Source organism: Andrena cerasifolii, chromosome 5, assembly GCF_050908995.1.
Source record: "Andrena cerasifolii isolate SP2316 chromosome 5, iyAndCera1_principal, whole genome shotgun sequence".
Taxonomy (NCBI): domain Eukaryota; kingdom Metazoa; phylum Arthropoda; class Insecta; order Hymenoptera; family Andrenidae; genus Andrena; species Andrena cerasifolii.
The window spans coordinates 15,647,953-15,675,085 of NC_135122.1; the positions used below are offsets into that span (position 1 = coordinate 15,647,953).

At 47.7% G+C, this 27,133-nt stretch overlaps 1 protein-coding gene across 1 annotated transcript in view; it reads left to right on the forward strand.

Annotated features, from left to right (window-relative positions):
* The window catches only part of Ft (cadherin-related tumor suppressor fat), a 93,506-nt gene that overhangs the window by 37,359 nt on the left and 29,014 nt on the right, over nt 1-27,133 (forward strand). Inside the window, exon 2 of the mRNA XM_076812795.1 lies at nt 24,222-24,569. Coding sequence (XP_076668910.1) covers nt 24,222-24,569 — 348 coding nt within the window. The remainder of the gene's footprint in view (nt 1-24,221; nt 24,570-27,133) is intronic.

Genomic DNA, 27,133 nt, shown 5'->3' on the forward strand with positions numbered 1-27,133 from the left:
CGATTAATAAGATTTGGGTACCACTGTACCGGAGGGTACAAACCAGTAAATCATTTATTTGGTCACGTTTCTATATACCCCGAGGCATTTGAGTAGTAACGTCGGAGAAGTATGTATGTTGCAGACGTCCCTGGGGTCTTGAGGGAAGACGCTCAAGGGCCCTACTTTGCCACCTGCTGCTTTTACGACACCACTATATCTCCGCAAGGCACTGCGACTCGCGTCGGATCGCGACAGAATTTCGAAACGCGAGAGGCGAATGGCCCTGCAGGTTTTCTGGCTCCGCGGAATCTCAGTGGAGCATCTCGAAAGCGCGTCGAACTTGGATAAATGGGGGAAATGCTCGTATGCCTCGAGTGGCTTGGCGGAGCGAGATTGGAAAGTGATCGGGAGGTCACGCGAGGATTCTTTGACGATCGGGAGGATCGTTTGAATAGGGAATTCGAGGAGACTTCGAGGGGACCTGGTCACTCGTGATCGCAAAGATTTCTGAGCGACAGAATCCTCTAAGTATTAAGGCTGTGCAAAATTTAGGCATCTGGCAACAGCCTGTGTTGCGACTGGCGCATAGGTGGCGGTATTCGTACAGTTCGGAAAGAGTCAAATCGGAGAGACGGCGGTGGGGGAATTGGTAACGTGCCTGGCCAGTAAGCAGAGGTCCCGCAATTTGCGGTACAAAAAGTTCGTTCGCTTCATTGAACCTAGATCCTTCGTTAAAAGTAAAAATATGCGTTACATGTTCATTTAATTAACCCTTTGGGTGCTATAGAGCAGGGATGCACAGGGAGCAGTTTTTAGCACCTAGCTGCGAGCAACCTGCCTGTCCCGTTGCTAAGGTTAGAATCGGTGATTGAATTAGAGTGAATTTGGGCAACAAAAAAAAATTGCATTGTAATCAAATGGAAATTCCCTACATATTTACAAAAGTTTCAGAAGTTTTTGAAATTCCGGGTACCATGCGATGAGCGATCAAAGTTGCTAGCACCCAAAGCGTTAAAGTATTTCCCTAGGCTGTCTGATCTTTCGCCGCTTTTCTGGTAAAAGTTACACGTAGGGGAATTAAAAAAAAAAGCCATTTCTGTACACCTAATACACAAAGTAACAACTGTATTTGACCGTTCCATATAGTAAATTAATTAACGGTATCCTTAAACGTGCTCGAAATATGGAGGTGTGAGCAGTAACTGAAAAGGCTGAGTCCCAATTTCCTTCGATGGCTAATATACAATAACACCGACACTTATGCTTGCTAGGACGCGGCTTTGTGGCCGAGGGAATGCACGAAACTGCAGATCGCTCGGGGGAAATAGGATCCGGTGGAAAAAGAGAACAGCCCCAGCGGAGAGAGCGCGCTGATTGTGAGGGGGTACCTACGCGGGGCTAAATTGAGTGTCAGCCAGCGAAAGACGATTGAACGAAGAAGGGGGAGGAGAAGGAAGAAAGGGAGGCACAGAGAATACCCTCATTAATAAAGGCCCCACTTTGAAGGTCATCCAGCGGCGGACACGGGGCGAACTTTTGTGCGGGGCATGAATTAGAGCGTCGCGAGACAAAAAGCTCCGGGTAAATGTGCAATCGGTACAATGCCGCTCGAGGCAACCATTGCGCCCGCGAGACGGAGACTTTCGAACGTGAAAAGAGGGCCGTTCTGGCCGGATCGCGCGTGAACAAAAATCCTCTCGGTACAGCTACTTACAAAACGGATCGGGCTCTTGGGACCGTGGGGCCCAAAGTGTATCGAGTGTCGTTCCTCTCGACTTTGAATTCTTTCGCCCGCCCCGCGCCGACCCCGTCGTCCCGACGCGCCAACTATCGTTCCGGCGTATTAGCGAGCGGAGGTTCGCCGATTCCCTAACCAGACGATGGTCTTTTCTTCTTGGAAACGGGCTGAAGTCACTTAGTTCCCATCCGAGGCATACGATAACGGAAACCACGAACTTCCAGCACTTCGACGGAATAGCTGGAATAATTTAAGAAAATTATTGCCCGGCGAAGTCGGGCCTTCCAGTGAATTCTTCGCTAATTCCCCGGAGAATCATCGTCGCCTTTGTCCAGCAAATCGCTACTGATTTAATGCCTGATAGGTGCTACTTAAAATCAGGTTAGAAATCAGTCGCCTCGGTGGGAGCCATTAATATCTCGCAGTCTAATCGATCTATGCACCTCAACGGGTACTCAGGATCCTCGGGACACTCTAAATGTCCCAAGGCCCGAGAAATCCAAGAATCTCTAACCACACTCTGCTGTTTAGACAATTTATACACAGCTCCCTCCAGTCGGCTTATACATGAACTCTGCGACACGAATGACACCAGAGTTCATTAATTCTGCGCATAATTACAGCGCGGATTTATGCGGTAGACACGGATACGCGTACAGGATCGACGAATGCCTGCGGTTTAAGCTTTACGCACACATAATTCGTCGTTGAACAGTAAAGTCGCGAAGCTGAGTGCACGACTTTGTTCGGCAAGCATACTTTGTTTTAGTATCGGTAACTGACACTGATAATTGGGCCAAGTTGTTCAGAACGCTATCGACCCTCAGTCATCTAAATTTTAGAAAATTTAGTTTGAAAATTTTAATTGTTAAAGGAAAACTAGCTTTATTTCTATTGGATATATATTTCACTTCTCGTTATTGGTTTACAAGGTTTGTTTAATGGGCTATTTAATAATTAATATTATTTTTAATTGTCTGTAGCTTTTGCTTTTTAAGCCTAATATGGAACTATGGCTTGGTAGCTTTAGTCATTGCACCTATAATGTAAGAGTGCCTCTACGGGTTGATTATTTTTTGCATAATAAAGATCACAAAATTATGGGACATATAACTACTGCGTTCTGTATTTTTCAATTGAATCCGGGGAAAATTTCATTGAAAGCACTTGTCTTGAAATTTCCCGGATTCAAAGGGTTAGCTAATTTTGTGCCATTTTGAGGGTTGCTAGGCTTCCGCTTGACTTCTCCCAGCAGTAAACTGCTCTATTCGAAAAGAGGTAAACGATATTCCTCCCCACCAATTCGTCACGGAACTGCTACGTGTGCGTAGACCTTTAACGTCCGTAGAAACTGTATCGAGGCGATTAACACCGCCTTTCCCCGCGCGGATTTCACCAGGCGACGCGGTTATAATAATCGTTCCCTTTATCGGCGGCCATTGATTACCGAGTTAATTAACGCGGCCGAACAACGCGTTTCGCTCTCGATTCCCGTCTTCCCCTCTCCCAGCCAGTATCACTCTCTCTCTCTCCCTCCCCGCGCCCTCTTGCTTGTCTCCACCTCGCGCGGACTACTGGCACTCCTACCCTTATCCAGCAGAATTAATCGACACGGTTCGTGTTCGTTCGTCCGTGTCGAAATGATTCGCGGTCGTTTTCACCGGTGAGCTTCGCTTTCCACCCGGGACCGACGTTGACCTTTACTTTCGACCCACCTCGGGGGCCCTGGTAATTAAATTTATCCACATTCTTTTTTCGTGCCAGTCGGGGAGAGATGTGCCGTTGAGATATTCAATTTTCCTTTCAGTTCATCGTTAGTACCATGATTTTTTTCTATTTCGCACAGAAAAAATCTGATGGGTGCATTTATGTCCACACTTCATCGTGAAAATAAGCAAACAATTCCTAAGTAACGTTTTTTTATGCACAAAGGTACCTACGTATTATAATGTTAAGCCAACGCTCGATTCTGCTGGAGTGTCGCATACATTATTGTGTTCAGCATTAAATTTATTCAAAAAGAAAAGCCGAAATAACTGAGAGTGAAAAAATCACCATTTACGTAGTGCTTTCAGCGGCCCCGCCGAAACTAAGGGTTGTAACGAACAATACGTGAGAGTGTATATAAGGACACTTGAGGACACTTGTTACATATGGTAATAGTAAAGTAACGCTTCGAAGTTCTTAAAAAGGCCACCAAATGGCAGCCGTGATTTTTTCAATTCTAAGGGTTAACTGTAAACGACACCGGGTAGGTTGGAGGTTCCGCTGGACCAGTATAAGCGCGCAGTACTTGACCTTCGATTATCATTCCCTGTCCTTTCTAATATCCCCCACTGACGTCCGCGCGCTCCAAATAAACCGTTGCACGATTATTCCCGCGGCTAAGAAAGTGGCGCCATGGGAAACCGCTGGTTTTCCAGCGCGTAGGCAAATTTTTCCCCGCCCAGTCGCGGCTTTGCCCGCGTTTCCGCCTCGAGAGGTCTCCGCGTGCCTCGCGACGCTTATTTATTACCGAAGTAGATCTTAATTGTTACCGCCGCTCTGTGTACCACCTCTGCGAGGAATGCCCGCGTATCCGCTACGAGCCGTGGCCCCGATCAGGCCCCGATCAGTCCCAATGCTCCGATGACCCGACAATTTGCCGGGCACACAGATGTCAGCCGTCGCCCGGGCACTTTCTCGCATTCCGATCGATTCCACGAACGAGCAGCGCCTGCTTGAGTCCGGCCGGGCCTCGGAACGAACAGAAACATCAAATTCTGGGCCCGCGGACGAAAGAAAGCAACGCGAGGGCCCGCGCCGCGCCGTCGGCCAGGGGGAATTAAACGCGTCCGTGGCGATCGGACACGAGGCAGATACGTCGTCGATATCGACAAAAAGAAGAGACGGAACGACGAGAAAGGAAAAAAGGGAGGAGAGGAAAAAAGGGGGAGAGAGAGAGAGAGAGAGAGTGGGAGAGCGAGAGGAGGAGGCGGAAGGGAAGAAACGATGGAAGAAAGAGAGAAAGAAATGGTTGGAATTCTTTGAGGGATCGCGGTGCGCGAGACATTCCATCGTAATCTATTCGTCCACTTTAAATCTCGATATTTTTGACGATACGGAGAGGACGGCGGGTCGTCGATCAATTTAAAACGAACCCAGACCCCGAACAGAGGATCCCTGTCCGGCCCAGGCACTGGCCGCGGTCTCTCCGCCTGTGAACTCGACTTTCAAGCATGCGAACCGTCGAACCAGACGAGGAGAGAGCGATAGGAGGGATGAGAGAGAAGGGAGGAGAGAGAAGAGGCCTCACTTCGTTGGTGCGCGCGAGCACGGCTGCACGAAGCCTACGGCTAGCATGACGGGAACCAGAATGTGCTTCGTTCCACCATCAACCGAACGAGACTCCTCTCTCGAGAAAGAGAGTCGAGAGGATCGAGCCTCGAAGAAGCCAGAGAGTCAAGCCTTGGACCCCGGGTCTCAAGCTGAGAGAGCCTGAATTCCACACACTCTATAGCTTTTATATTGCCTTTGACTATGCGAGCCGTTGGCTACGAGCGACACGCGAGTTCGTCCAACTTTTACGCTTCTCGGTATCTCCTTCCTTCTGCTCGAGGCACACCTATGCGAGCCCCTTCTCCGAGTATATCTCTTCTGCACAACACCTTGACGACTGTATCACGTATGCGTGATTTATCGATTTTCATTTGCTACTTTCCGCGTTGAGAAATTATTCCTTTATTTCTTTCTTTATTTATTTTCCTTATTTCCTTAATTCATTAATTCATTAATTCTTTATTTCCTTAATTCCATATTTCCTTAATTCCATATTTCCTTAATTCCATATTTCCTTAATTCCATATTTCCTTAATTCCATATTTTCTTAATTCCATATTTCCTTAATTCCATATTTCCTTAATTCCATATTTCCTTAATTCCATATTTCCTTAATTCCCTATTTCCCTATTTCCTTAATTCCCTATTTCCCTATTTCCTTAATTCCCTATTTCCCTATTTCCTTAATTCCCTATTTTCTTTACTCTTCTACTCCTCTACTCCTCTACTCCTTTACTTCTTCAGATTTTCATTTCTTCATTTCTTTATATACGAGAAAACTCTTTGGGCCACTGTGCTCTCTGTACCAAAAGGTTTTCCCGTATATAAATAAATAAAGAGAGAAAACCAGTAGAGGACTAATACAAAAAATCAAAATTGAAATCGGTCATACTTCATACTTGTCACCGACAAAACCATTCAAACATTTGTATCTTATTTATAGTTGAAAAATGTAAAAAAGATGAACAGCGAGTGTAAGTTTGCCCGAAAAGGCGCAGCCGCCAAAGTGTTAAGCGCGGAGAGAGAGAAAGAGAGAGAGAGAGGGGGAGAAAACATTTAATTATGCGTCTTCTGCAACCTGACAGCCCGAATTTCGTGCGTTGCGTTTCGTACGTGATGACCCCCACCGGTCATTATAACATCGCCGGGCTTTGCTCCGCGCTGCACATTGTTTTTTCGTGCCGCTGAATTTCACGCGAGCACGCGGACAACCGTCAGATACCTGAGGATAGTTCACTTACTCGATAGATTCTCGAATCTTAGTTCCCCTGATCCAGGTGTTTTCTATGCTTTCCGTGGCAGAGTGGTTTCTTACTTGGACCACTGGTCCGAGGCTGGTGCAATGACGAATGGGCGAGGTTTGGTAATTAATTGCTGTCATACAGCGTGATTTGTGTGGAATGACTCATAGGCGGAACTTAAGTAGCTCGATATTAATGAGAATACATCATTTTTCTCTCTATCTTGAGCTTCACTTCTTCAGTCGAGTTGATAAAAAATATTTTCAATCCAGTTTTACTAAAATTCATTAAGAGATTATAAAAATCTATGTAAAGAATGAAATCCAGTTTTCTTTTCTTCTCACAAAGTCACCCCTCTGGTTCCACCACTGTGTTCAGTTACCTATTCAATACTTGTATCTCCAATATTGTTGTTATCACTTAATTTTAATTTTATTTTTAGTGGTTTATAATCTCGCGTCCCGTAATGTTCTTCATTTTTCATATTGTAAACAATGCAGTCTACCCGTAAATAAATAAATAAACAAATGGCCTAGATTAAACGTAGAAAGGAGATTTAGTAGAATAGGCTGGCTCATACACAGACATTCTCCTATTTAAGTAGCTGAAGTTCGAAATAGCAGGACTTCTTACAACTCCGTGCCAAAGTAACGAGAACTCTACTCCACCGTTCGCGCCTGTTGCTCGTTTTTCGGCGCGCTCCTACAGCTTCTTGGTCGCGACGAATCGCTCGAATTCACTCGAACAAAGCCGAGTCGCGTCTGGTAATTGCGCGAGGCAAAGAAGAGGAATGCCACCGATTCTCGTACAATCGATACGCTTTAATTTCGACACGGTAAGGGGCCGCGGTTTTGAATGAGCCACTGAGCCATCCCTCTTTTTACCTCCGTCGGAATTGAATTCCATATTCCACGTTGTCCTTGGCTAGCCGGGGGCGTCGGCTACGAGCCGCTCGCGAGTCCGTACAAATACTGGAAGCCCCTGGACGCGGTGCGCCGGCACTCTCGTCCGGCCACTTACCTGAATAAATAAACCATCGATCGAAATTAAATAACGATCGAACCGCCGCGATCTCCATCGATCCAAGAATTCCCCGTAACGTCTCCGTTCCAGGCCCGAGCCGCCACTCATTAATTCCTCGCGAGACTAATTTATCGATCGCCGGATCAAAAAACCGGCAACCAGATTTCCTCTAAACACGTTCCTATTCGGCTGGCTTGCGAGTCCGCGGGAGCAGGCCCCCTTCTCCCCCGTCTTCGGGGTAATCGGTTTCAGCAAATTATTTATAATGCTCCGAGAGCCTGTTGCCTGCCCTTGACCAGGCAACCGAACGGGGAGGGAGGTCTGATCGGTAGATAACGCGTCTGTGATACCGCGAGCGTGATTTTTGATCGGACACGCTGGGACGTGTGACAGAAATTAGGACCCGAAAGCGAAGTCGTTGGGCTACCCTTTGAGACGAAATGGAGGAGGGAGCCTCGGACGGGGGAGAATCCAGAAGGAGATTATTTACGGCGATCCGTGGTTTCCCCGTGGCTTTTCGAGGTACACGGGAACGTTTCCTGCGACGGGTGAAGAAAATCAACGCGTCTCGGTGGGCAAGGACGAGGGGTGAGAGGAGGCGCCTGCATCGGCGGGAAGGAGAGCCGAAAGAGGCGCGAGTCTTGGAATGCCTTTTCGAGTTTCTCGCCAAGTGGCCATCAGTTCGGAGCGCCGGTCATCCGAGCCAGCCGGAGTCAAACGAAATCACACGGATTTACATATTATGATTTACATCCTTGTCCTCTGCCTCCTCTGCTCCTTCTCCACCCCTCCCCCGGCCGCCACGCCGCCCGTCCACCGGCGTGGATTCCTTTTCCCTTTTGTCTCCTCTGCTCCTCTCGTCTTCCCCTCTGACTTTTCGAAAATACTCCGTCGCGCGAGTAACGGGCTAGTGTCCATTAGAATTGCAGAATGGTGGCTGCGCCTTGCGGACTGGATCTGCTCCTAGGGATCTGAGAGGTCTTGGAGGAGAATTGTCGAAAGCTTCTCCAAGAAATTTCCAGCATCCTATACATATAATATATTTTTTTAATCTTTTCCAAGAACTTATCAAGATCTTGCACAAAACTTTTTGAAATCTCTTTTAACAATTTTCCGCGACACCATCAAGTAACTTTTCAAATTTTCTCCATGATCTTTCCAACCCCTCGGAAGAGAGCTTTCAGAATTTCTTGCAAGTATTTCACCTAGATCCTGCGATCAATTTGTCTACGACTTGGTTTCCGGTTCCGGAGGAATTTTCGACTTCAAAGCTCGCTCGCTAATTGAGTCGTAGCGATAGCCTTCTTTCGCCCGGTCTGAGCCTCTCTCTCTCTATCGCGCGCTCTCTCTCTCGATCCCGGCGAGATTAGGATCGGACAGTTACGTTGAAGCGGATCGATCGCGGGAAAGCCTCCAGCAGCCACCTTCCCTGGAACTCGTTTTCGAGATTCCGAGTGTCTTCGACGTTTCATAAGCGATGACTTTTACGTTCCCCCTCGGCTTTGTTCGACACCGTCGCCCGGTCTGTCCTCTCCGCGTTGCTCCGAGCCCGAGGTCCTGGCGCGGCTCAAACACCGCCCAACAATGAACATTTATTCACGCTCGGATCCCAGCGGAGCTTCGCTCTTTGACGCTCAACTCGATTCCAATCGAATCGAACGTCCGGGCACCCCCGACACCCTGCCACGGCTCGCATTGTTGCTCCGCGATGACTTTCATTGTTTAGCCCTGGAAATGTGCCCATTTGAATATATCGACCAGCGAGCCCTCGCACGCCCACGACACTTTAAACAATTCCACTTTCGCCCTTGCTAATAGACAACGACTTAGATTCTCTTCGTTTGCACATGGATCGCGTGTTGCCCGCGAGCAGAGTAACTTATTACAGGGGAAAGTGGGGTAAAACGGAACACCAATGTTTCTGTTAGAAAGAATCCCGCGAAAAAATCAGGATTTCAACTTTAAATAGTCGCCATTTTGTTGTAACTTAATATTTCGGAAAACTCTCTCCGTCAACCTGAGGATACATTAATATACTAACGAAATCTTTTTGGTTTTTTGATTTTGGATAATCTGGTTCCGAATGGCAGTGCTCACCGCAAAACCAAATTTTTAAAAATGCTTCTTGTATGTCGCTTGTTATTTTATTATTAACGTAAATATTTTTCCACGAAAAAATTACCAAATGTTCTTTAAATGTTGCTATTTTATACGCAAAAAGTTTTGTAAAATTATACGCTTCCGCTTCTTCAAAAAAAAATCACAAATATTCGCCTCATTTCGACCGCCTGACTAGGCACAACCCCTTGATAATAAATAACAAGGCTCGGGATAATAAAAGGCCTATAAAAGGACTACTTAGTAACCACACCAATTTCTATCCAAGTCCCAGCTTTCCACTGGCAGCAAAGTCGTAGGGTGCCGCGACCGGGGCAATCTTTTTAATTACGTAGCCAGCGAAGTCAGCCGTGGAAACGATACGTAAGGAGACCTAATGATAGAGAACCTACCCGGGCGATTCCGTGTCGCAGGAATCGGGGGGAAATTAGCGGATTTTCTCGGCTAATGATAGTAACTTGTCCCGAGGAAAAATGCCGGTACACGTAGGGGGAAGCGGGAAGGCGAGGCCGATATTCTTAAACCGCGGCTCGGCGCAGCGCGCGAGTTTCGAGAGTTACCTTGCGCACTCGTAGGCAGATACGCGCGCTTAATCGTGAAAGTGGCCTGATTTATCGCTCGGTATCCTTGAGCCGTCGAACGCCTAGAGACACCGGGGGATAATGGAGTAGAACGTGGAAACGCGTTCTATTCTCGCGGAGCGCCTTCTAAATATAGCGGCGAGTCCTGCGCAAAATTCCAGGATCATTGCGCGCAACGAGCGACCGTGCGCGTGCGGCGACCACGCGCCCGTGGACGCGGGAGTCAGCCGCGGCGGCGACGGGCGCCGAATTATCCCGCGGATTTCGCGGAATTTCAATTAACCTTTCGCGAGGATTTATGCCCGTTAATATGCACGTCGGAGTGGGTGCGACGCCCAGCTCTCGCACCTCTGCTCCTACGCTCGGGCTCGCTCGGTTGTAGGGGTGACCGCGGCAAAGTGGGACGAAAAATGTTTGAAGTCGAATAAAATTTTGTCCCTTTCAATAGAAATGTGTGAAAATAGATTTGTAATATAATTTGAACACTACTATTGATAAATGACGAGAATCAATACTTACAATAAACTTAAAGTATATTAAAATTCAACTTGAAAAGAAAATGCCAAATCGACCACTTTACCCCATATATGGGGACGTATATGATATGTATAAATGTATCTTCTTTTTCTACAAGGATTTTGTAAAGAATATGCACATATACAGTAATCTGCAGCTACAATAATTACTGATATCAATTAGGTAAAATTCGATACAAGAATTGATTCTAGAACCGTTTCGGAGCCGATACAGATCCGAAAAAATAACAGTTATGGAACCGATATGAGGAAGGAAATAGGAACCGTAACTGAAGCAGATAATAGTTGGAAATTTCGGTTCTTCGTAACAGTTGTACAAAATTTCGGTTCTTCGTAACCGTTTGGAGAACCGAAATCGGTATTATAACAGTTTTCAAGCCCTGATAATTTGTCTCATACATGGCTCCGTCCTTATTAATTATCGATTTCACAAGTGACACTCGAGGGTTCAAGTTGCACCGGGGGATAAGGCACCTTTCCCTGTTACGTATCCTGGACCCGGGGATAAGTGGAAACGGAGTGCAGGAAATCGGCGGGGGCAAACAGCGGCGAGGAGAGCGAAATCGGCTTGGCGAAACGCGCGAAGCAGGGTCGCTCGGGACACGTGCCGCGAATAGAAGGCTGGCTACCCACGTTATTGGAGACGCAGAAAATCGAGGAATGCGCGTGTCCCCGTGCATTATCGCGCAGCCCACAGCCTCCGGCCGAATGCGAGAACCGCGGCGGCGTACGCGGTGTTTCGAAAGTACGAATGGGGAGCGCGATCGGGAATTGTGGGCCCTTTGCTTCGTTAAGCGTACCGGCGAGGTGCCATTTAATCCTGGGATCGCGCTGAGGCGATCGATAGCTGGGGAACGCGTTATATCCTTCACCCTGCAGAATCGCCGAGTCTACCTCGCGCCTGCGGCATACCTAATTCTAAGAAAGCAACGCCACGGAAGTGCATGAAGAGGTGTAAAGGCGGAAAGGGACATTGGAGGTGTTATCAGTCGGCCGCCATATTGGAAGCGCGGTGGAGAGGGTCGAAAAAGTGGCAGGGGTGTCCGAACGAAAAAGCGACGGCCCGCATACCGGGCATTTTTCCGATAACTACTGCCCTTTCCCCCTGCCCCGGGCGCGGGGAGGAACGTGTTCTACGCGCCTGCACGCTCATATACGCATGCGAGTACCGAGGTACTCGTGACTGTCGTGCAAGAGTTGTTCGACCGGCGTTCTTTTTATTCTCCTTCGTCCTCTCCTCCCGCCTCCTCGACAAGCGGAGGGTGAAACCGGGAGAGGGAGGGAGGAGAGAGAGAGACAGAAGGGAATGATAAAGGGAAGGCGAGAGAGCGGACAGAGGAAGGAAGAAAAGGGGAGGGAAAGAGAAGGGGGAGGAAAATAAAGAGACTGCGGGCTCCCCTCTTCGCGCTGGCACGAACCGCGTGTCATATCCCCCCACGTGAAGTAAAGTGCATATACGCGGGGCCCCACGGCAAAGGGATACGTACGCCGCCATAAGCCACGTACCGGGCGTATAATTGACGCGACTTTCTCCTCGGGAAGCCCCCGGGATCGTCGCGGGGGCCCGGGCCGTGCCCGGATCGACCGGCGTCGCGATTTATCGCGCGGCCACGAAATCGGGGCGGGGGGATATTGAACAGATAAACCGCGAATCGACCGCCATTCGCCGCGGATTAAGAGGTAAACCGCGCGAACTCGCGCGATCATTAAAGCCAATCGAGCAGGGCCCCGTGGACACGGAGAGCGCGCAACTGTCGCCTGAAAGGGACACGGGAAATATCGGTCGGCCGTGGGTACACCGGCGAGGGCATTCCGATGGAATTCCTGCGGGGAGAGTGTGTCGACATCCTGACTACAGAAGCAGGCTGGATTTGACTTGTCGGAGAAGTTTTTCGCGAGTCAAGCTGCGATCTTGCGTGTAAGAGGTCCAGCGGGTGTCTGTTTGGTTATGGACTGAGACTACTTGATTTGGTCTAGTTTGTGGTTCGGTTACCGCGGTAACTAGGAGATTGGAATAATTGTACTGTTGAATGCAAGAACCGCCTCAGGACATTGAGGCCCTTTTTGGATAAAACGCTTAATTAAATTCATTATTCGTTTGTATGTAAAACATACGTCAACCTGAATATCGCACGATCTGTGACTATATTTTTATAAAAGACAATGTTAAAAAAAATTATTTTTCTATATTTCTCTATTTTATGCGAGAAGGACCTGAGGGCTAGAGTTGAAATTAGTTTCAGTGATTAATTTATTACATAATCCTGATTGTAATAATACAACTGTAAAGGAGATATACAGTAAAATCGCTGCTGTAGGCGAAGTCAGCGATTTTCGACCTCATTCTGCGATCTTTAAGCGTTTGTAGCTCAGAGGAACGTTAACCGATTTAGATGATATTTTCAGCATGTATCAAGAGACACGGTAGTGCCTATATTACGCCGAGTAGGATTTGGAAGAACCCTTCGACTATCGAATCTCAATAATGGTTGATCCGATTAAGTTTTGGATGGTCTTAATGGATAGCTTGGGTTTGATACAGGCTGAGAAAAAAAAGTTGAAAACCGACTTTCCGTATTTTCTTCGCTATTCCGACCAATTGCATTGTTTTCCAAAACGACGAAACACGACACCTCGTAAACTAATCCTTCTAGCTTCTGAAAAAAACTCAAGTCGTTCGGACCAATTTTAAACAAGTTATACTATTTTAAATGGTGTCCACATACTTTTGTTCCCCACTGTATCAAATTTTTAAATATTACCGACAGTTTTACAACAGCTTCGCTATGTATAAAAAGTATCTAACTTCGTAATGTGTACAGATACCTTGTCTCGAAACTGACTTTTGGCACCGAGGCCCTTCTTGCATCCAGCGGTACAATTTTGGGGGTGATGGTTTGTAAAACTGCCGACTTCGTGTTTCAATAATTCACGTGAGAAAGGGAATTGTGGTTTTTACCTTCGCCTTACTTTGTCCGCGATTAAATAATTACCCCAGACAGCGGTGAACTCGAAGGGGCCTCTTACGCCTCCCATTTACCTCGAAGCACGGAAGTGTTTACGGGGTCCACTGGGATTTTATGTATCGGCGGGAATGTTCGCGTGAAAAAATGGGCCTCGTGCCGGTGCCGCATGGCCATAAGACTGGCACGTAAAGTCGGTGGCGTAACCGGTAGCATCGGCGGTCCTCTTTCAATTAATAACGTGATCATAGGTTGTTAGAGGTTCCTTCGCCAGACAATATCCCCACCTCCACCCATCCCTCTGCCCTCCTCTCTTTTTCTCTCGTTATTCTACTTCCTCCACGCACGTCACACCGCTTACCTCGCACACCTCCTTTTTTTCCACCGTTCTCATCGCCATCCCTTCCTCCTTAGCCGGACGATTCCCTCGTCATTCCCCTCTTCCCATCCTCGTGCCCTTCCCCTCGGTCCCTCCGATTTGAAATCGACCGAAGGACGCGCGCATCGGTCTCCTCCGCGATTACAGATCGCCGCGCGTACACTTTGTCTTCGCCCCCAGCTTCGACATCGTCGAACGAACGAGCGAACTCGGTGGAATCGAGACGGAGGCCAAGGCCCCCTCCGACGGTCCCGCGGAAATAATCATATTAAAGGGGGACTGATTAAAGGGAGACCCTGACGCGATGATTCCTCTTTTTATTCACGCCTCCAGAGAGCGTTCGCGTTCGCCCCCCTTGTTTCCATCGTTTTTCTCGTGTTTCCATCAAACACGACCGTCGCCGCTGCTTCGACCGCGCGCGCGCGCGCGCGCGCATTCACCGGGCCCCGGGGCATTCGGTGTTCATTACTCTTCGTTTGACCGGTATTGTAATATAATTTTAACGAATTTCGCGAAGGCACGAAATAAAAAATACGAGTCGGCCGGGGATTTCGAAAAGGATGATCCATCACGGCGACCTGACGGATCTTGCACAAAGAACATCTGCCTAACCGACGCGTTTCTCTCACTCTCTCCCACCACTCGGAGGGCGATCGGTCCCACTCCCGCGAGGAGAGCGAGAGATAGTGGAAGGGAGAGAGAGAGAGAGAGAGAGTGGGAGGGAGGGGCCCGCTAAATTAGGATTTGGCGTGTATGTCGGACATTTTTCAACGAGGGGTGGGAAAAAAACTCCTCGCGTATTATCATGATAATGCGAAACGACGTACGCGCTCGATGCACACGTACTCGCCTCGATAAATGAAGAGTTACGCACGAGTAACGGCGCAACCGCGCCTCTTGTTTACCGTCCCCTGTTGTGCAATCAATTCCGCCGTTGGGACGTTGATGGCTCTATTTTTTAGGCCCCCCTTGGCTCATTGAAAATTGCCGGGAACAGCGCGCCCCGCTCCTCGTCTTTTACTTAATTCCGTAATGCCCTCGCAAAGTGGAGGCTATCGCGGGCTTTCCTTCATTCGCGTCATTGGGCGAATATGCGATCTCTCCGGCAAAAAATGGATGTGGCGTGCTCGCTGCGTGGGTGGCCTCTGTTCGACTTTCGTCGACGTTAAATCCGCGAAGCTTATACTTTCGCAGCGAAGCGAGTGGGGGAAACGCAAGCTCGCTGTTGACTGTAATCGATTGCAAAATTTAAACTACTTTTCTGGGAGGTTGAAAGATGGACTCCCGCAACTACGATAAATTCTACGATAACTTTTTGTAATGCTTGTTTTGCTGTCCCTATTTTAGTTTTGTTTGTAGTTCGCGGCTAGGCTTGCCAACAGTGTCACTATTGCAGCCGCGCTTTCACTCTTCTTGTATGTGTCTTTTGTAAATATTCTGGTTTCTTCTATTAGAGCAATAAAGACGATTAATAATAATAAAAAAAGTGTTAAAAAAAATAACTGAAAATCCCACTACCGTAAATATTCGTTATATGTTCGTTAGAAATATTCGTTATATGTTCGCCAGAAATATTCGTTATATGTTCGCCAGAAATATTCGTTATATGATCGTCGCATCGCCCCATCAACTGGAGGGATCTCTCTCGGAACCAGTCAAGCGTGAAGGCGACAGGAGTCAAAACAAGCCAACCCTCAGATAAGGCACGAACGAGCGTGCCAGCGCATCCTGGCATTTAAAGATCACCGCCTTAATGACAAATTAAATGTTTCAATTTTTGGTTTTATTCCTATGAAAATATTTTTAACACATTAAGGGGGGTCACTCAGGTGAAAATGAACTACCAGTTATTTTACAGATAAAAATTTGAAAATATGTATTCCCATACCATTTTTTTACGCTAAAATGAATTATGTAAGTGTTAATACAGTGACGATTTTTTTCAAAATTTAAAAAAAAGTTTTAAAAAATTATTCGATTGTAAAATCCATACCTTTGTATCTGTAGTATTGTATACAAAGACTGCAAAAAAAAATTCAGCTCGAAAACTTCTGCGACTGCGGCTTCCTAACAAGATATTTCGAATAACGAATCAAAGTTGAAAAATGATTCGTCATGTGTCGCACAAAGCTAACTCGGGTTAACGAACGAGACGAATAATTTTTTAAATCTTATTCCTCAGTAGAAATTTTATTTGAATAAAACTGTGCTCATCTCTGCCTCCTATACGTTATAAGTTCGTGCCCGGTCCCGAGTGGTGAACGTATAACGAATATTTACTGTCTTACGTTCAGGGGCCTGACACTTGGGTAAAAAATAATTCAGCCGCCGCCGTCCCATAGGTAGATAGTAATAATAATACACCTTGTAGCTCGTAACCTCAGACAAGTCTCACCCTAGTGAACCCCGGAGAGGACCATCCCCAACCTCCACCAAGCACCTCGGTCCCACGTCGCAGCACGCGTAACGGGTCAAATCAGCCACCCTCCCCCGAGCCGTTGTACGTGAAACTTGCTTGCCAAAGTCCCGTGGAAAAAAAGAAGCGAGAGGGAGATTGAAAAAAAAGGGGGCCAACCACCGATTCCTTCACGGCCATTTTCCGTGACATATTCGTCTGGTAACGGACACTTAACCCGCAAGCTGCGGTCGAGTGTGGCATCTCGCATGCGGCGGTGTCTCCCCGGGTATAAATTCAATATCCTGCGTTCGGGTGTGTTCGGGGCGGCGCGGCGCGACGGGCGAAAACGTCCATCGGTTACGACGGGACCTCTCGCTTCCACGCAGGGGAGGGAACGGGCGACCGAAGGGGCAGAAAAACAAAGCGGGCCCTGCACCGAGGCTTGCGCTGACCGCAGTGAAAACTTTGATGGCTTCTCCGCCTGTTGCTCGATACACGAACCCCCTCCCCGCTCTCTCTTTCTCTCTCTCTCTCTCTCTCTCTTTATCCCCCCGTCGACGGGGGCCTTCTTTTTCGTCTCGTTTTCGTTTAATTACACATCCTCGATTCGAGGGAAAAAACGTCCCGAGGCTGTCACAGGATCCCATATGCGCACGCCTCGCGGCAAGGTGCATCGTCCCCCCGAAGCGACAGACTTTCCGGGGGGGCGAGGGGCGCTGCCTGATATTCTTACGATCGGTCGAACTTTCGATGAACTATCGTGGAGTGTCTTCAATACGGTGAAGTGGAGTATGAAAGGCTTGCTGGCGAGGGAAGGAAGTGGAGTTCGACTACCCTGTAAGCTGAATAGAGCAGTGATGAGCAACCCGCGTTTGGCCCTCCAGCCACTGATTCTAAATTCATGTGAGAAATAAATTCACCCCGTAAATTAAATTTCGTCGATTAGTATATGTGTATACCCATAAAAAACTTTTAAAAAGAGTAAAAAAATTACGCCAAGTACATGAAATCAAATAATTCACAAACCAAGGAAATTATAATAATTAGAATATAAAGAAAAATGTGATATCGAACAGGGCAATATAGGTACATACACTAGGAGGTGGGTGATTTTGATTAAAGCCTAGCCTAAACTCCCTCCCTCGTCCATTTAAACTACTTCCCCCCTCAAAGCCCAGGAATTCCGTATCTTCAACATCTCCATTACCCCTGTAATAAATTTCGTGGACACAAGCTGCCTAATTATCGACCACCCCCCTTGGTAATGACGCGCGGGGAACGGTCCCGGGGAGAGAGAGAAAGAGGAAAAAAAGGGGGGCCCGGGCGATCAACTTGTTCGTCTTCCGGCGGTTCCATCGTGTAACGCACACCGGCCGGGCTACTTGAATTTCCTAATTTAACCGTGTTTACTATGTTGCCGCGGCCTGGCATAAATTAGCGTGTTTATCACGCGGAGCGGAGTGTCGCGCGAGAATTTAACGTCACCACTCACGAGTTAATCGCACGGGTAACTCGATATATCTTGAATCTCGCGTATGTGTGCGCACACCTACACGCGCGGGAACTGCTTCAAGTATGAAAAGGAAAGGACACACACACACACACACACAGAGAGAGAGAGAGAGAGAGAGAGAGAGAGAGAGAGAGAGAGAGAGAGGATGGGAGAATTCCTTGGCGCGAGTGGCAGGCAGTATGTGAAAACCGCGTGTGCTAACTAACATATCACTCGTAATAAAGATACGTAGTTACAAGGGAGGGGGGCGCGTGTAACTGGACGGTTACATAAGAGAAGCTGCGAGATCTGGAGCCGTCCCGTGCATAAAGAATGCTCATTAATACGCGTTACGTTGTTCTTCGACCGATGATCCCTGTATTTTATTGTATGCGCGCTGGGGGGACGGGGCCTCAACGCCCCCCTCTCTCTCTCTCTCTCTCTCTCTGTCTCTCGCGAGCCAGCGCGCACTCCATCGGTTTAACTTCACCGCGGGAAAATTATGGGAGGAAATGGGCTCGTGCCGCGTTAAGTATTACAGCGTTGCGGAGATCAAGGACGCTGGGTGATTAACCCTTAATTAAACGCGCCGCAGTGTTTTGTATACGATTTCCACGAGGCTTGTAATTGATTTTTTTCAGAGAATATCCTGTGCCTCATTTTTGTTGGATAGCGTTGGAGAATTCCGGGAGACCGCTGGACGAAATATTCGGATGCGGAATCATTAAACTGCTGGAATAATAAAATTCTTGGCACGAGCTTGGGAGGTGATTAAAGATGAGGGAGACAGGCGTACTCGGGGATTCCTCTCTGTTTTATGGGATAGCTCGGGGCTTCCGTTCTCGGGCCAGAATCGATACCGGCCGATAACGATACGCGTGTTCTACATGGGATGGAAATTTCTTAACGGATCTCTCGGTCGTGGGATTCCTTCTTGAAGACTCTGATTCGGTTGCTTATGAATCGAGCATCGTTAATATGTGAACGCGTTTAACTGGCCGGCAAGTGTCCCTACGTCTCTTTTCCTTATTTACCCCCTGTCGAAATGTAGGGTGACGGTACCGCGAACTGGGGGAACTTTGGTACGTTTTTGGGATATTTTGTTATGTACTTTAAGTATCCCATTATTATTATTATTATTATTATTATTATTATTATTAAACGTCTTTATTGCAAACAAACAAGACACAGCAAGTAGAAAACAGAGAGAAACACGACAAATGCAAAGGCGGGGTTCAGTCAGGACTGTTTTTCAACCCAACTGATTACACTGCAAGTGTCAAATACACGAAATTTTTATTCTTCTCCTTCTTTAATACGTGTTAATTAGCCGTAACGCGAGTAAAATTGGCACATCTTATAGGTAAATAGCGCTAGCAGCTAAGGATTTACCAATCTGAACTCACATTGACACTTAAATTTCTTTATTTTTATGTTCAGCGCAGTCTATTATGTAACCGTCTAGGAAAAGTTAAATCGGTGTTAATTGAATAATAATTAAAAATATTCAAAAGCCACGGTGAAATCCTAGGAAAGTGGTCGAATTCATCCGTAACGCAGCAAATCCCCGAACGGGAACAGTCACCAAACCTTGTTTCGTTCATCCATCAAGTTCCTCGGATTACGCGACAAGGCCCAGAAAGGCGGCCATACTCCTTCACCGGCGCTCGATATCCTAAAACCACCGCGCCGGAGGGTGCAATCGCGAATTTCTCGGGGAGGAATGCCGGCTGCCGGGACGGGTCGCGTCATCGTGACGATCGGCGAGGCCCGGGGAAGGGAAGCGGCAACAATAAGCAGACAAATCAGTGCGGTCGTATAGCTGTCTCAGATAGAAGGAATATTCCCTTCTTCTTTGCCCCTCGCGGCTCCCCGGCTACGGCCGCGCTACCTACGGCGAGGAGAGGAGAGCAGAGAGCAGAGAGGAGAGAGGGGCCGAGGTATATGGGCGGTAAGAAACGCCCGGAGAGAGCATTCGGAGTGCAAGGAAAGATGGTATCTGCGTCAGCGCGGTCGGGGATCAGCGGATCGGATCGAGTCGCTCAGCGGGGGTTTCTTTGGGTCATGCACGAAGTGAGTCCCATTCTTCTGTTTCCCCCCACGCCCCCTCGCCCCCTTCCTCTATCCCGCTCACCCTGCAGCGGGGGCCTCCTCTGTCTTTTCTCAGGCCCAGCGCTCCCTCCGCGCGGGCCCGCTCGGCCTCGATACACCGCGTCGCCACGAGTCCCCTCCACCTCCCCCCCCCCACCTCTGTCCGTCCACTTTTACCGAACCGGGGTCCTATGGGTTCTCTATGAGGGGTCGAACCACTGACATCGCCCGATTAATAACGTATCTTCGTGGGGGCCCCCATAGACCACGAAGACGACGACCACGAAGCCCGCGGGAGCACGGGGCGAGGTGGACTTTAAACCTACGGAATCCTGTGTACCCACCGGGGACAATAAGATATATATCTACTAATAATTCCCCGTGTGTCGTCCTCTTCGACCTTTCTCCCCCCCCCCCCGGCCCCTCCACTTTGACTCGCCACGCTGGGCCTGACAAGATAGAGACGTATTTAGCGAACGAACGGGCATTAGCTGGGTCTCCTGCATTTCTGGGGAACGAGAGCGGACGGTTTTTTGTTCGGAATTAAAATTTGAAGAATCGGTCGCGCCGTGGTTAGGCGAATGCCCCAATTTCTGCTCATTTAAGAGGTTACTCGTCGGAAAGAAGGTGTCAAAAATTTGTTTGCGATCAAATTTTGCAGAGTAATTGATTAATTCTTAGATAATAAATCAACCAGTCGAAAACTATTTAAGAAAGATATTTCAAGATGTTTAATTACTAGTAACTTGTAATTTAATATAATGCTTTAAATGTTCCTATCTCTGCTCACGAAAAATAGCGATAATATGTTGCCTTTTCAGGTTAAAATAAGTTACATCTTTTACGGAGATGTTTTATAACACAACAGTAAAGCATAAAATAACGATAAACAAAAAATAAAATCCCTTCGAATAGAAATAGGGGTTACAGCATATATTGAATTGTGAGGTTGTGTTGCTAAAATTTTGGTGAGTAGAAATGCGGACATGGCGGTGATTCACCTGACCCTAAACCTAATCACCAGTTTTCTACTTAAAATAATCAAAAATAGTAGAAAAAAATCTACATCCAGAGCACAATGCGGCATCTGTTTTTGTTATTAAATAGAAACCTTTACTGCGAAAACTATTTTCTGCCCAATTATCGAATACCTTACCACAGCCAGCTAAAACAGGGTCGAAAAATCACGAGTCTCTCGTTTTAAAAGTTTTTCGTTGCTTACGCTGCACTTTGAATTTAGAATTATTTTGTTGCAACTACAGTACAAACGTGACGCTTATAATAATAAGAAAAATACGAAATGATCAGAAATGGGGACACGAGCAGAAATTGGGACATTCACCTTAGGACAAGTTGTTTGGAGGTGGTTGGAGCCGCGAGGCTGAACGGTGTTTTCAGAGGCGAGGGGCCTCTCGGCGGGTTAATAACGCCACTCCGAGTGGATTCCCATAAGGTACCCACGGCGGAGCTAAAGGGTACGCTGTAATTCCGTCTAGCGGCTGGAGACAATGAGATATATATCTACGGCTCTTACGACTAATAGCTTTGTTTCCCCGTGCCGTGCCCCGTGGACGACGAAGCGGAGTCGTAGATATGTCCACGTCGAACCGGCACTGGCCAGGCCACTCTCCACTCGACTTTCGATCATTTGTAACATTCTGTCGCGCCCAGTGGAAATGGGACCCCCCCTCGCGGCCGTAGCTTCGTACGAAACGCCGTGGAAAAAACGACGCGGCGGATATTTATGTCTATAGTAATCCTCGCGGGGAAGGGGGGCGTAGAATGTCACCGAATTGCTGGTGAGACATAAATTCCCGAGGCTCGAGTCCACTTCTCACCCCCGACAGTAGGTTCAGAGAAATCTGGAGGGCCTGCACACTGGTCAGCAGGTGTTCAGGTGCCATTCCAATTCGGTAGATCGAAACTTCGTCTAGGCGAATTGCGATCAATGTCCCGAGTCGACAGAATCGTGGAAGAATCGGGACGCGAGCGAGCGAATTCGCCGCGCGAGGGATAAGTGTGTTAACGATAAATCGCGACGACGAGGCACCGTGTTTCGTTTTGTCCGTCGCCAGGATATAATTATGTGCAATCAATATAAATCTACGGGCCGTTGTTGCGCCGAAGACACGGTATGCATGCGAAGAATCGTGAGAAAGTTTGTTTTTCGATCCGACTCCGTGCATGTCTCATTTCATTAAATTCTCAGTCACGTCAGCGGCCAAGGTTTATGTGACTACCAGATGCCAGTGGATCGAAACGGGCGAGGGAACGGTGCGCAACTATTGAAAATCCGTCGCGCCGAACATTTCGATCGTGGAACACGAATTTTCACGCGGGCAAGAAATGGGAACTGTTTAATCGGTGGTGAAAATTTAAAATTTCAAATTCTCACGCGATCCTCAAATTACGTTAATTCGGTGCAAAAGTTGGTTGCTTCGTGGAACCAAAGTCCATTTAAAAGGGAAAATGTATACCAAGTTGGTTCATCGAAGTGTTTTCTTTGGCCATTTCTTTTGTGACGTTTCTGATAAAAGTACGAGTAAGCGTAGTGGGAAAAGATATTTTGTACAGTCAACCTTCTCGCGACGGACACCGGGCCCGTTTTCACCCATCCGAAAATAGTTACGTGTCAGTGTTTCTGCCACTTTTGGGATTTCATTTTAAATTAATTTTTTTTTTGCTTAAATTCAATCTTCGAAAGCATGAGATTACAATATTTTACTACGACCATGGATTTTCTTGGTTTATATTACAATAACTCCGCGGATCTTTTTGTATCACCAGGACAGCAGTATATTAGATAAAATATATGAAAAAAAATTATTATCTTGAATGATGTGGAAATACAGCTTAAAAAGTTTTTTAACACTATGACGATTACGTTTTTTTTTTAAATAAAATCCTAAACATGACCTATTTCTGGAGTGCTTTGATGGGAGAGTACCCTTGAGAAAATAAGAACTGTAGATCCATGACAAGACCCAAACCTATAACGAAAGTTTGTTTTCAGAATTGTGTGAAATTCGTGTCATCACCTGACATCGAGCAACCGAACTTTCCCACCCACCTAATATTTCAGCAGGCTTCTGGAGTAACAGGGAGAATCTTATCAAATATAAGATACTTCTAAAAGATTATCCAAAATTCTTATTCGCTTAAAAAATCAAATTCCCTTGTCACGTAGCTCAACAGGCTACGTACGGTAATCAGTAACCGATGGTATCCCACTCGCCCGTTACTTGTTCGTGACTGACACGTGTAACGTAAACGCGGACGTCGCATCACTCGAGCCACTAAATATGGAATCGTGTAGTCAATTTTCGAGCTTACATAATCCCCGGCGCATCGATCTTCCTAGTAATTAGTCGGACTGGGCCCGTCGTTGATAAAGTGCGTGCCATCGATTATTGCTCTCGAACCGCCTAGGCGTGCCACGGGGCCCAGCCTCGGAATGACGAAACAATAGCCAGTCGGCTGTCTCGCGAGAGGAGCGCGCGATTTCAGCGTGACGGTTCGGAATAAATTTGACTCTTTGATTGCCTCGTAACGTCGCCTTTCGCAATTCCCTCTAACTACCTCGGTGATCCTCGCTTCTCATTAGAATTCGGGGGTGCAGGGATAGCACGCTATCACAAGAGTTCGGCGAAGGGATCGATGACGTCTGCCTCGGGTACCAACACTTGCAGTAACTTTCAAATTTGTGCGCGATGATCGTGCACCAAATTTCAGATAAAGCGGGGATTGGGAGCTTCTATGGTAACAGAAGACTAGAACAGTATAGGGGTTTAGAATGTTTAGATAAAAAATAGTGTAGGTACTTCGAGTTGGAAAGTTCCCAGTGTGGAGCACTCGACGTAAATACCTCGCTCATCAATTAAAGATCATCAACTAAATTTGGGATCTAGTCCAGTAGCGCGCCCGGGGGAGGGGGTCAAGGGGTCCTGGCACACCCAAAGAAGGGGAATTGTAGAAAGATAAGGAAAGTAAATTTTTTATATAAGCTAATTAATTTAATAATTATTTAATTCACTTAATATTATTCAGTTCGCATTAGAAGTAATATTTTTATCCATTCGACTGTGTGCTCCGTTCCAAGATTAAGTCCCGAGCGAGCCACTGATCTGCTCATCTCACATGGAGTAATAACGCCCCAACGCTACGTCGCACCTTTTAATCGAAATCAATCAAGAGACACGTGAGCAGAGCCGAAAGGCATGATTCCCAAATTGGCGCAAAGCCGCGAATGACTTTTATCGAACGTAACACGAACCGTGTTCCCCATTCTCCCCCCCAGTCTCCAAGGCGCTGCGTAATTACGGCTGTGATTCTCAAGGTGGGGCATGAATTTTTAATTGCAGGTTCGCGTGACGGTTCTCGACAAGAATGACGTGGCACCGACCTGGGGGACCGGCCCCTGGAAATTCAGAGTCTCCGAGGAGGCGCCCCCCAACACCGTGGTCACGGTGCTGAAAGCGTTCGATCCGGACACGATCGGCACCCTCGCGTACACCCTGGTGCCGAATCGTCGCCTTGGCATGGACAGCCAGGAAGCGGAGGACGAGGCTGAGGGCCATTTCAAGCTTCACCCGACCACGGGGCAGCTGACTCTCGCGGAGGCTCTCGACAGGGAGACCAGAGAGAAGTATGTCCTCAAAGTTCGGGCTGATGATGGATTGCAACACACGGACATCGCCTTAACCATCCAGGTACGACTATCTTCCTTCTCTCAGTCTTCATCTCCACTTGGGCAATCTTCTCTTCGAATCCTCGTTATTGTGATTAGAAGATAATGCTGGGTAGACTCATTAGTTTATACGTATAACTTAGTTTCTTCTTAATTATAATGATAATAATAATAGTAATAATAATAATAAATAATAATAATAATAGTTTATTGACGGGAATGAATTCCACTTATACAACGAAAAAATGGTACTAAAGCCCTTAGGTATAAAGCGTTCACATCGCGGACACCCACAACCACTAACTAGGGTAAATCGTTGACTAGGTTTTCTATTTTCTCCTCTTCTATTTGATATCGAATACCGCGCAATTTAAACAGTTTATTAAATAAATAAACGGAGGTTGGAGGAGGTTGAAAGTCGCGCGAAGAATAGGGAAGGAACGGTCCCGGGTATTTTTCTATACCGAGCAGCTCCCTGGAGTCCCGTTGGGCACTGATTGTCCTGTAATTAGACGCGTTGCTACTGTTATCTCCGTCATTACGACCCGCCGTTCCGTTATTCCACCACTATTGATCATCACCGAATCGATTACCAATTATGATTGACTTAATCCCGAGAAACACGCGGCATTGTCCCTGACTAGACTACGGTCCTTCGAAACCTCATTAGGAATCCCCTGACCCCACGAAAGTTCGTTAGAGAGCCAACGATACGTCGTCCATTACCTCGCCTCGGAATCGTCCCGTTCCCGTTGCTCCCGTTTAATCGAGCGGGCTAGCTCCTCCGGCCGAGCTTCGACGGTCCCCGATGACTATCGAGTGATAGCGCGGTTCCTCGCGGGCGAGAGGCTCGATTCCTCGGGCATCGTGGCAGGCGAGCGAGTATCGCCGAATCACGCGGTTTCGCTGCGTTCCGCCTTATAATTCATTACGCTGGCGAACCGAAACGATTCGCGGAGGCGATAAAAAACGGCGAGGAAGGGCGGCCGGCCGTTTAACGAAGGTGCAGGCAGAGGCGAGCGGTGGACGGTAGCGCGGAGGAGGCCCCGCGGGCCCGGCCGGGGCGAGCGGTGAGGCGGGAAGGAGGAGGACCGCAAGCCAGGGCCCGAACGATCCTTCGGAGACAATCGCAAAAATTATCCTTATGACGTGTAATGGCTGGAATTCTTTTAAGGTTCTCGCTGCCCGCCGTCCGCTATTCTATCCGGGTCTCTTAAAGGCAAAAGGAATGCCAGTCCCGATCATAGCTCGGCTCTTTGGGGCCCCATGAAAGAGGCCCGCTGCCGACAGTTGCGGAATCTGCCCCTTCTGGCCCCTTATATCCCTCCCCCCGGTCGACCTTAGTAGAGTTTCTCTCCACCGACCTCCCCCCTCTACCTCGTCAAGAATCTTCGCCCCTTTATCCCTCTCCATCTTTTCCCGTCCTCCTTCCTTCTTCTTCTTCCCTCTGTCGTAGTCCATTTCTTCTTCCTCCCCCTCCTCCCACTCCTCCGGCAGCGCCTTCTTCGTCCTCCACCTCCTCCCTCCTCCTCCTCCTCCTCCTCCTTCTCCTCCTCCTACTTCTTCTTCTTCTTCTTCTTCTTCTTCTACTTGGTCATCGGGGTCTCTACTCTCCTTTCGGTTCTCTCCTCGTCATCCAGCGCGTCTCGGGGCAACCGTCACTTTTTGCAAACGTCTCCGAACCCTCCTTAATCAAACCGTGCCCACCTCCGCTTTATTCTTTTATACCGCCACCGCGTGTCGATCCCTCCTCGACTCGCCGGAGAAACCTATTCGCCGGACGTGTACGTACACCGACTTCCGAGCCGGGGCCCAGGGGCCCTGGGGCCCCAGCATCACGCACCCGACCGCGTAGATACGCCGCGGAGAGATGGCTGCCACTTATAGTCGAACGAGGTTAGCCGTGATACGATCCCGTGCGGGGCTAGCCACGCGAAAAATCCCACCAGCACGGGCCCATTCTTTCGGGCCCGTGAAATTCTTCGCGGACGGGAACGGCGAGGGGCTGCTGCGTGTGGGACGCGAGCGAAGGGAAATGGGAACGATACGACGGACACGCGAGGCATCCAGGGCTTTCTATCGCAGTGCGGAGGAATTGAACTCCAGGCTCTGAACTGTCAGGCATTTAGGTTCGTAGATGTGCATGTACTTGGAGTACTTGGGCACGGGGGATGATTCGAGGGAAAGAGGAAGATAGGGTAAACTGGGCGAAATTCACGCTCTGTACTTTGTGTATTGTAAATGAAAAAGTAATGGATGATGATATGGACAGGACTGATCGTAGCTACCAACAGACTCAAGCTCCTAAAGGTGCGAATCCACGATGAAATTTTGAAGGAGACTTTCCTATCGCGAGACAAAAATCTCAGCAACAACTAAATGTAAATAATGGAGATTTTTGAAAATATATGACGAATCTTGTCTCCCGAAAGTCTACTGTCATGAACAAATTCAAATTTATCCATTAGATGGGCAAAAATTTATTTAAACACAAATTTCGAATAACGAATAAAAGTTAAAAAGAATATTGTCACACGAAAAAGTTAACTTTAGTCGTCAAATAATCTGAAGTTAAAGTAACTTTTA